The sequence below is a fragment of the Lolium rigidum genome, chromosome 3, assembly GCF_022539505.1.
Source record: "Lolium rigidum isolate FL_2022 chromosome 3, APGP_CSIRO_Lrig_0.1, whole genome shotgun sequence".
NCBI lineage: Eukaryota > Viridiplantae > Streptophyta > Magnoliopsida > Poales > Poaceae > Lolium > Lolium rigidum.
The window spans coordinates 112,662,052-112,673,257 of record NC_061510.1 but is presented as its reverse complement, the minus strand read 5'-3'; the positions used below and the strand labels follow the sequence as shown (position 1 = coordinate 112,673,257).

Below are 11,206 nucleotides of genomic sequence, written 5' to 3'. Positions count from 1 at the left end.
ACCCAAGATGCAGTAGTCGATGATCATGTCTTGGTCTTGACAAGGCGGAGGTGCGGCACGTCGTGGTTATCGTTCTGCACCTTGTCCAAGATGGCGCGGGGTATGAGCCCTCCCATCCACAGCCCCGGACGCTCGTACGCTTCGTGGCAGAGGGCGTCGGCGACCTGGTTGCCCTCCCTGTAGACATGCTGCACCTCGCACGCCGCGAACCCTCCGAGCAGCTCCAGGATCTCGTCGTGCATTTCCTGCGGAATCCGCGAGCGTCCGTTCTCCTCGCGCAGGAGCTTCACCAGCGTCAGGTCATCGCCTTCCACCACCAGCATCCCCTTGAAGAAGCTCCGCGCCAGACGCAGTCCCTTGATCAGTGCCCGCGCCTCCACCACGCCGATCTTCGCGTGCTCCGTCGGCTCGGCGAACGCGGCGAGAACGCGGCCCTTGCAGTCCCGGATGGCGCCGCCGATGCTGGCCCGATTCGAGCCGTCGTTGTAGACTGAGCCGTCGAAATTTAGCTTCAGCCATCCAGGATCAGGACGCTGCCACCTCACCTGGACGGGGACGACATGACGAGGATGGTATGACGGCGCCGCCGGTGACAGCAAGGTCGAGTACGACGGGCGGCGGCACAGAGATGGCGGCGTCGTTGGTGCTGCACATGGTGGCTGTGCAACGTAGGGCACCCAGATGCAAGCCATGTCCCCAACTTCCCTCGATTCTCAAACTGCCTACGCATGCATTCGATCCATATATGGAACTCAAACCGGGTTCCAGCCGGTCAGGAAAAAAAGGTCGGACAGAATTCAGATAGTTCTTGACTCTCTTTCCTTTCCCTCCAATCCGACTGTTTCGCGCATGTACACTGGTGCTGACTCAGCCGTATGCAACAAGTGCCATCTAGAGGAGAGAGAAGGTGGAGAGTCCGTCGGTAATTATTCAGATCGAGTTCCACACGGTCAGAAACAACCCAGCCCGGACCGATGAGGGAAAAATAACTCCGTCACAAACAAACTTGGAAAGTCCAAACTTTTCTCTTTCCCTTTCTCTCCAATCCGACTGTTTCGCGCTTGGGTTAGCTTAGCGAGTACGTTATTGCGCTTGGATTATTTGACGTAAAACTAGAGCAGTGGCAATGAAGTACGGGGAGAGTCACGTTCCTTCAAACCGTACTTCAAAGAAATTTGGGGGCGCACCGGATGTTTGATATTTCTAAGCCTATTTTCATCTGGCGCGGTCCAATACGGTGTTCGACGATCCGGGTCCATTCTCGCTATGCAGGGGACACAGAACGAAAACACGCATCGCGCGTGGTGGGACAACACTGTCAGCGACGCAGAGGCATGCACGCGGGGTTTAACCCATCGCCTACCTCTTGTCAAGTGGCGTAATGGTCGCTTAGCTTTTCCAGCGAGTCGCGTCCTTTCCCCCAATCGGCGCAGCGAAGAGTCATGTCACGCGTGGCCATTCGCGTCGAAGATCATTGCGACCAGCCTCTCCCCGCCGCTTCGGATGCCACATCTGTATAAAAAGAGAACACGCCTTCCAGGCGACTCCAAACCATTCGCGTCACTCCTCCCCACACTCAAGCCATGTCGAGCAGCTACTGCAGCATCCTCGCCGCCAATGGATTCATCCACACCGTCGCCCAAGCACGAGCGATGTACGGCACGCTACCGCTACAGGAAATGCACAAGGTGCAGACGGCCGCCAGCCATCAGCACAGCCAGGGACGCCATCCGCACAAGGCTGTGCCGACGGTGGCCGTCGGCACCTTGGGTTCTTGACATAGACAGTTCAGCCGTTGGCACAGTCTGGCCGAAAACCTAGAAGGTTGTGCCGATGGCAAAGCCGTTGGCATAAGAACTAACAGCCATTAGGCGTAGCAGGTTATGCCAACGGCATAGAATTTTTTTCAAAATTTTAATTTTCAAATTTTCAAAACAAAATCAAAATTTTGAATTGCTTCACTCGTTTATCTCTCACATGCCATATTTTTAACTTTAAGTATACTTAATCTTAGGTCAAGTTGCACCGGTGATCAAACTTGCCAGTCATTCACCCATCCTCACACTCCTCTAACCCAGCACTTCCTGGCCACTCACACATCCTCACACTGCTCTAATCCTAGCATGCTTAACTTCTCTGTTTCTTCTGGACAAGCTTTCGTCAAAGAAATGATACCTCGTTGATAATACTACCATATCAATACTATTAACCCCTGCCTTGATGTTGCACCTCTATTTTTTTGAATTCCAAAAAATTACTTATGTCAACAATAATGAACAAATAATACTAATCTTGAATTCAAATAACAATAAAATGATTTTATTTTTTATTTTTTATTTAATATGGAATAATTAATATCTTTAAATATGCAAACTGGAATTTGGAAAATAATATGTCTACATCGATCAGAAAAATGAGAGGAATCCAAATATGACAACCATATCATATTCTGAACCTAAAAATGATTTTTCCAAAAAATCATGAGCATTAGATCATGTACCTATATTTCAAATCTGACCGACTGCCTACGATTTGACAGGAATTTGTCTTTTTCACGAGGGGTGGGCGAAAATGTTTAAGATATCGTGGTTGAGAAATTGTGCATGTAACATGGTTTAGTATTTTTGAAAAATGGGGTGGTACCATTATGAAACTTTCATTTGGTAGTTGCTTCACAAAACACCCCGTTTTTCGGACTCGGAAAATAGAAAATAGCTTTTTGGTGCGACAAAAAGGAAAGCTTCCTCTTGCAACATTGTTAATCATCCCAAGATGAACATGTGTGCACAATATGGACACATTATCACAAACTATGCATTGATTCTATCCATAATATTGGTCGTTCGGCCTGGAAGGCATGAAACCACAAACATGATATCTCATTTCTGAGAAGGTTTATTTGACATATTTGCAATATTACAATTTTGATATTTTTTCTTGCAACTATGTCACATATTATGACACAACGCGAAAGTTTTTCATTGTTTTGATCGTTTTAAAATTTCTTATGTCCGTTTCAAACTATGGTCTAAAGGGTGGGATGAAGATTCTTAGCTTGGGGCTGAGCCTCACTAAACTTGCAGTGGATCTCTGATGAAATAGCATATTGTGAAGCTAAAACTGATTTTTTTTCAAAAAAATCATGAGCATTGAATCATGTATCTGTAGTTCAAATCTAACCGACTTCCTACCGATTTGGCAGGGATTTATCTTTTTCACAAGGGCTAGAAGGAAATGTTTAAGATATCCCAGTTTGGAAATTGTAGATGTAAGGTGGTCTAGTACTTTTTTTTTAAGAATGGGTTGATATGATTGTGAAACTTTCATTTCGTGGTTGCTTCATAAAACACCCCGTTTTGAGGACTTTGAAAATGAAAAATAGCTTTTCGGTGCGACGAAAAGGAAAGTTTTCTCCTGCAACATTGTTCGCCACCTGAAGATGCACATGTGCGCAATATAGGCATATCATCACAAACTATGCCACGATTCTAGCCATAACATTGGACGTTCGGCATCAAACATGATAGCTCATTTCTGAGAAGTTTTTTTCAGATATTTACAATATTCCAAGTTTGATATTTTTCCAAGATATATATTATTTTTCTGCAAATTTTAATATATTATTTGTATTTTTTTGAATTATAACGATTTAGTTATGATTTTCTAAGATTAATGTGGTAAAATGAAATATGTGACGTTGTTACCTCGCCGTCACATCGGAGAGGCTGCGCTGACACCTGACATGCGCCGACGGCCAGACCAGGTATGTGCCGACGGCCGAAACTGTGTCGATGGCTGCCGTCGGCACATGGCTTCCAGTGCTGACGGTTTTCCTATGCCGATGGCTTGCATGCTGGCCTGGCCAAAACAGGCCCCGTGCCGACGGCCCCGACATTTAACCGTCGAGCGGTGGCGGCTGAAAGATGACCGTCAACGGAATCGGCATCCCGACTGCGCCTGCGCCCGCGCCAGGGACTAACCAGTGGTTCGACGAGATCAGGGCTCAGCGGTGCTGTCAGAGCCCGTGCGGATCCAACCTGGCCCCAGCGACAATGACGGCTAGTGGGTGGACTTCTTCGCCACGCACCGCAACGAAGAGCTGCGCAGCACCAACGGCCTCATCGAGCCGCTCACATCCCCCAACAAGGATAAACCCTTGGATAAACCCTCTCTAAAATAATTTTAAAATCTAATAAAGTAACATTTTTTATAGCGCCAATCACGGCTGCCATTCTAGTGTAGCGCCGGACAGAGTTTATTATTCATAATAACGGGCGATTTATGTCTCCATTATTAACATGATCAGAAAGGTTGAACTGCATGCCCTATGTTCACATGTAAGATCCCCAAAAGGAAACATATCAATCGCCACCATCAGCTAGCACCATCTTATCATTATCGACGCCTTCCTCGCCAGCAAGATCAGGCTCTATATCGCCGGAGTTGTAACCGCCAATGTTGCCTGCTTCCACCACCTGCTGTATGATTGGATACTGGCCTTCCAGGCCTTGGCAAGCCTTGGGAGGATTGCCTTTGTACGCCTTGCAGATGTAAGACTCAAAATTCCGGTAATCCTGAAACCGAATCAAGTCAGTAACATGAGCATTCATTCATCATAGTTGGATCTAAAAGTTGAGGGTGTTCGTAAAAGTTGAGGGTGTTCGCTTACGTTGTAGAGCGGCTTGCCGTCAACCACGACCCATGGAACGAACTTGTGTGGAGGCACAAGCTGAGCAGTCTGTCTCCCATGCTTGAGCGCAAGCTGGATGGAGCAAACCACAGACTGATAAGCAATTCGTCATAGAAAATGTATGCGAGTGATAAGCAATTAGGAACGGACCCTGACGCCATGCCCACTCTTGTAGCACTTGGTGACAAGGCTAGGGTCAAGCCCCTGCTTCTGGAAGCAGGACTCCCACTCGCTACGCCTGTTGTTCACCACCATGTCCTCGATGCAGTAGATGAAACCGAAATGCACATTCTGCAAACAAATTCAGGAGCCACATCAATCAAAGTGTGAAGATTTGGAGAACACTATATTGCTCTATGGATCTCCCGCAGTTGAAGTAAACTAATTACCACATCTGGCCAGGCGTCGATGGCGCAAGCTTCCACCGTGTTCAGAAGGCATTCCTCGGAGCCATGCTGCAACAAGCCAACATCCCAACAGCATTAGCGTCACTACCACGCACTGCCAAACGATTCAAAGGTTCTACTCTGACGATCATTGCAGCTCAACAGCGTCAGCAATGGTTGCAAAGAAACTTGTGTTCTTGACAAGGAGAGAAGAGACTGAAGATTACGGGGTGGACACCTGACAGGACATGGCGCCGGACGCGCCGACCTTGGCGTTGCCATAGGGAACGAAGGTGACGTCGGCGCCGTCGAGGAGACCGTCCTTGAACGCTCTGGCAAGCTGGTTCACCACGAAGCGCGCCGAGTAGGGGCACAGCGACTCGTAGTAGACCTCCACGCGCACCTTCTTGGTGCTAGTCGCCGCGATGTCGCCGGCAGTCGACGCTGATGCGGTGGCAAGCAGCGGGAGGAGTGCGGCGAGGAGGAGGAAATGGTGAAGACGGGCTGCCATGGTGTTGCTGCTCAAGTCGATCAATGGGCAGAGCATGCGGTGGCGCAGGTTGCTTGGTACTGAGGTATCTATCTATATTGGGGAATCGCACGAGGAGGGTGGCACCATTTGTGCAGCGGGGTGCTGGGAAACAGGTGTGCAAAGCGGTCTCACGATGTACACACCGTCTAACTAAAAGTGCATACGTCCTTCCTCAGAAACGTGTACATACGCAGCAGATAAGCCAGCTGACGTGTTTCCAAGGAAATGTAGATAAGCGAGAGGGGATTAGGAGAGCGTGAATTCTCCCTCGAATGAGTAGCCAAATACTATTCTCTGTCACGCATGAGCAATGAGGGTGTGAGAGAGAGCTGGCGTGTTTGTTATGAATTGGATCTGGTGTAAATGTAAACATGCAAGCTTTTTTATGTACCATGCATAAACATGCCATATATTGCATCTTTCTTGATCAATAGGATGAAGCCACATAAATCAACAACAACTAACATGGAACGGAAGGAGTACCTGCTTAGAAATGTGGAAATTACAAAATCCGTAGATATTTGTCAAAGGTATATGTCAGGATGATCAATTTTTCTCTGTTCAAGTTCGACGCCATTGTACTCGTACATCTACACTGGGCATCATTCAAGTGTGTTATAGGTTCGGGATCGACACCGTCATGGCGATATGATCTCCTTGCTCATTACTTCTGGCCCACTACAAGTACTGAAGTTATTCCTTTTTTTTTTTGAACCATGCAAAAAAACTGCATGTGAATGAATTAAGGAAGAAGACAGCCCGAAGGCTAGAGTACACGACCGAATACAAAGACCAAGGACAGAGAAACAACCCCCAACCGAAGAAGTACAAGAAACAGAGAGGAGAGAACTGGCAGCCTGGCTCTCCACGAAAACCAGGGGTACCGAAGCTCGCCCAATCCTGATCTGTTGCACACTTCTGTGTTCATTCCCGAAGAGTCGCCCATTTCGTTCTCTCCAAATAGCCCATGCCGTGAGCATCACCAGTGTGTTGAGTTTCTTCTTCTCGGTAAGAGCATCTCCATCCGTCTCCTCGATGACCCGGCAGCCGTTTTCACATCCGGACGGCGTTATTCGGTCCTCCTAGCTCCTTGTTTTCCCCTGGATTTGGCATTTAATCCATCCGGAAAGCCCAGGCCATCCCCGGCTCCCCGGGTGCGCTCGGGGACTCCAGACGAGAGAAAAGCGGGGACGGGTCCGCTCTATCGGCGAGAGAACACACGAACCCCACCACTTTGTTGACGCAAATTCCCCCTCTCCTCCCGTTGCTTTGTCGCCGCCGGCACCACCCCTCGCCAATCCGTCCGCCGGTTGCCTGAACTCCGTCGTTCCTCCACCCAGTGATACGTCCCAAACGTATCTATAATTTCTTATGTTCCATGCTACTTTTATGATGATACTCACATGTTTTATACACATTATATGTCGTTATTATGCATTTTCCGGCACTAACCTATTGACGAGATGCCGAAGAGCCAGTTGCTGTTTTCAGCTGTTTTTGGTTTCAGAAATCCTAGTAAGGAAATATTCTCGGAATTGGACGAAATCAATGCCCAGGGGCCTATTTTTCCACGAAGCTTCCAGAAGTCCGAAGAGGAAACGAAGTGGGGCCACGAGGTGGCGCCACACTAGGGCGGCGCGGCCCAAGCCTTGGCCGCGCCGGCCTGTTGTGTGGGGCCCTCATGTGGCCCCCTGACCTGCCCTTCCGCCTACTTAAAGCCTCCGTCGCGAAACCCCCAGTACCGAGAGCCACGATACGGAAAACCTTCCAGAGACGCAGCCGCCGCCAATCCCATCTCGGGGGATTCAGGAGATCGCCTCCGGCACCCTGCCGGAGAGGGGAATCATCTCCCGGAGGACTCTTCATCGCCATGATCGCCTCCGGATTGATGTGTGAGTAGTTCACCCCCGGACCATGGGTCCATAGCAGTAGCTAGATGGTCGTCTTCTCCTAATTGTGCTATCATGCTCGATCTTGTGAGCTGCCTATCATGATCAAGATCGTTTCTTTGTAATCCTACATGTTGTGTTTGTTGGGATCCGATGGATATTGAATACTATGTCAAGTTGATTATCAATCTATCATATATGTTGTTTATGTTCTTGCATGCTCTCCGTTGCTAGTAGAGGCTCGGCCAAGTTGATACTTGTGACTCCAAGAGGGAGTATTTATGCTCGATAGTGGGTTCATGCCTCCATTAAATCTGGGACGAGTGACAGAAAGTTCTAAGGTTGTGGATGTGCTCGTTGCCACTAGGGATAAAACATCGATGCTTTGTCTAAGGATATTTGTCTTGATTACATTACGCACCATACTTAATGCAATTGTCTCGTTGCTTGCAACTTAATACCGGAAGGGGTTCGGATGATAACCTGAAAGTGGACTTTTTAGGCATAGATGCATGCTGGATGGCGGTCTATGTACTTTGTCGTAATGCCCTGATTAAATCTCACAGTACTCATCATGGTATATGTATGTGCATTGTTATGCCTTCTTTATTTGTCAATTGCCCAACTGTAATTTGTTCACCCAACATGCTATTTATCTTATGGGAGAGACACCGCTAGTGAACCGTGGACCCCGGTCTATTCTTTACATCTGAAATACAATCTACTGCAATACTTGTTCTTTACTGGTTCTTCGCAAACAATCATCTTCCACACAATACGGTTAATCCTTTGTTCACAAGCAAGCCGGTGAGATTGACAACCTCACCGTTACGTTGGGGCAAAGTACTTTGGTTGTGTTGTGCAGGTTCCACGTTGGCGCCGGAATCCTCGGTGTTGCGCCGCACTACATTCCGCCACCATCAACCTTCAACGTGCTTCTTGACTCCTACTCGGTCCGATTAAACCTTGGTTTCTTACTGAGGGAAACTTGCTACCGTGCGCATCACACCTTCCTCTTGGGGTTCCCAACGGACGTGTCAACTACACGCATCAAGCAAATTTCTGGCGCCGTTGCCGGGGAGATCAAGACACGCTGCAAGGGGAGTCTCCACTTCCAATCTCTTTACTTTGTTTTTGTCTTGCTTTATTTTATTTACTACTTTGTTTGCTGCACTTAAACAAAACACAAAAAATTAGTTGCTAGCTTTACTTTATTTACTGTCTTGCTCTCTATATCAAAAACACACAAAAATTAGTTACTTGCATTTACTTTATCTAGTTTGCTTTATTTACTACTGCTAAAATGAATACCCCTGAAAATACTAAGTTGTGTGACTTCACAAACACTAATAATAATGATTTCCTATGCACACCTATTGCTCCACCTTCTACTACAGCAGAATTCTTTGAAATTAAACCTGCTTTACCGAATCTTGTTATGAGAGAGCAATTTTCTGGTGTTAGTTCTGATGATGCTGCTGCCCATCTTAATAATTTTGTTGAACTATGTGAAATGCAAAAGTATAAGGATGTAGATGGTGATATTATAAAATTGAAATTGTTTCCTTTCTCATTAAGGTGAAGAGCTAAAGATTGGTTGCTATCTTTGCCTAAGAATAGTATTGATTCATGGACTAAATGTAAGGATGCTTTTATTGGTAGATATTATCCTCCCGCCAAAATTATATTTTTGAGAAGTAGCATAATGAATTTTAAGCAATTAGATAATGAACATGTTGCTCAAGCATGGGAGAGAATGAAATCTTTGGTAAAGAATTGCCCAACCCATGGATCGACTACTTGGATGATCATCCAAACTTTCTATGCAGGACTGAATTTTTCTTCGCGGAACCTATTGGATTCATCTGCTGGAGGTACCTTTATGTCCATCACTTTGGGGGCGGCTACAAAGCTTCTTGATGATATGATGATAAATTACTCTGAATGGCACACGGAAAGAGCTCCACAAGGTAAGAAGGTAAATTCTGTCGAAGAAACCTCCTCCTTGAGTGATAAGATTGATGTGATTATGTCTATGCTTGTGAAGGGTAGATCTAATGTTGATCCTAATAATGTTCCTTTAGCTTCATTGGTTTCCCAAGAAGAAAATGTTGATGTGAATTTCATTAAAAATAATAATTTCAACAACAATGCTTATAGGAACAATTCTGGCAACAACTATAGGCCATACCCTTCTGCCAATGGTAATGGTTATGGTAATTCTTATGGTAATTCTTACAACAATAATAGGAGTGTACCCCCTGGTCTTGAAGCCATGCTTAAAGAATTTATTAGTACACAAACTGCTTTTAACAAATCTGTTGAGGAAAAGCTTGATAAAATTGATATTCTTGCTTCTAAGGTTGATAGACTTGCCTCCGATGTTGATCTTTTAAAATTGAAAGTTATGCCTAATAAGGATAATGAAAATAAGATTGTTACTACAGCAAATGCCATCCAAGTTAGAATTAATGAGAATATAAGATTAATGGCTGAATTGCGTGCTAGGTGGGATAGAGAAGAAAATGAAAAACTAGCTAAAGAAAATAATGTAGCTAAAGTTTGGACTATTACCACCACTAGTAATGATAATGATTCACATGTTGCTACACCTCCTACTATCAATGGTAAAATAATTGGTGTTGGCAATGTTTCTACTCCTAGTGCAAAGTGTACAAAACTGCCTGAAATTGCTAAAACTGCTGAAACTGCTTGTGATAAAACTGCTGAAATTTTTTCCAACATTGGGGACAATGATCCCATTGCTGTAGCTCATAATGGTTTAGATTTTGATGATTGTCACATCTCTGAAGTTATAAAGTTTTTACAAAAACTTGCTAGAAGTCCCAATGCTAGTGCTATAAATTTGGCCTTTACAAAACATATTACAAATGCTCTCATAAAAGCTAGAGAAGATAAACTAAAACTTGAAACTTCTATTCCTAGGAAGTTAGAAGATGGTTGGGAGCCCATCATTAAGATGAGGGTCAATGATTTTGATTGTAATGCTTTATGTGATCTTGGTGCAAGTATTTCTGTTATGCCTAAGAAAATCTATGATATGCTTGACTTGCCACCATTGAAAAATTGTTATTTGGATGTTAATCTTGCTGATAATGCTAAAAAAAACCTTTGGGGAGGATTGATAATGTTCGTATTATGGTTAACAATAACCTTTTCCCCGTTGATTTTGTTGTCTTGGATATTGAATGCAATGCATCTTGTCCCATTATATTGGGAAGATCTTTTCTTCGAACTCGTTGGTGCTACCATTGATATGAAGGAAGGTAATATTAAATATCAATTTCCTCTCAAGAAAGGTATGGAACACTTCCCTAGAAAGAGAATGAAGTTACCTTATGATTCTATTATTAGAACAAGTTATGTTGTTGATGCTTCATCTCTTGATAACACTTGATACACACTTTCTGCGCCTAGCTGAAAGGCGTTAAAGAAAAGCGCTTATGGGAGACAACCCATGTTTTTACTACAACACTTTGTTTTATATTTGAGTCTTGGAAGTTGTTACTACTGTAGCAACCTCTCCTTATCTTTATTTTATTGCATTGTTGTGCCAAGTAAAGTCTTTGATAGTAAAGTCAATACTAGATTTGGATTACTGCGCAGAAACAGATTTCTTGCTGTCACGAATCTGGGCAGAATTCTCTGTAGGTAACTCATAAAAATCTGCCAATTTGCGTGCGTGATC

The 11,206-nt window shown here is 45.0% G+C and overlaps 1 protein-coding gene across 1 annotated transcript; it reads right to left on the bottom strand.

Annotated features, from left to right (window-relative positions):
• Positions 1–4,361: 4,361 nt before the first annotated feature.
• On the bottom strand, positions 4,362–5,706 carry LOC124695358 (gamma-interferon-responsive lysosomal thiol protein-like). The gene is made up of 5 exons (XM_047228213.1): positions 5,315–5,706; positions 5,080–5,145; positions 4,841–4,981; positions 4,670–4,762; positions 4,362–4,574 (listed from the first exon to the last, which is right to left on the bottom strand). Exons 1-5 carry the CDS (start codon positions 5,621–5,623, stop codon positions 4,362–4,364), a joined length of 822 nt encoding a protein of 273 aa, XP_047084169.1. The 5' UTR covers positions 5,624–5,706.
• Positions 5,707–11,206: the final 5,500 nt, after the last annotated feature.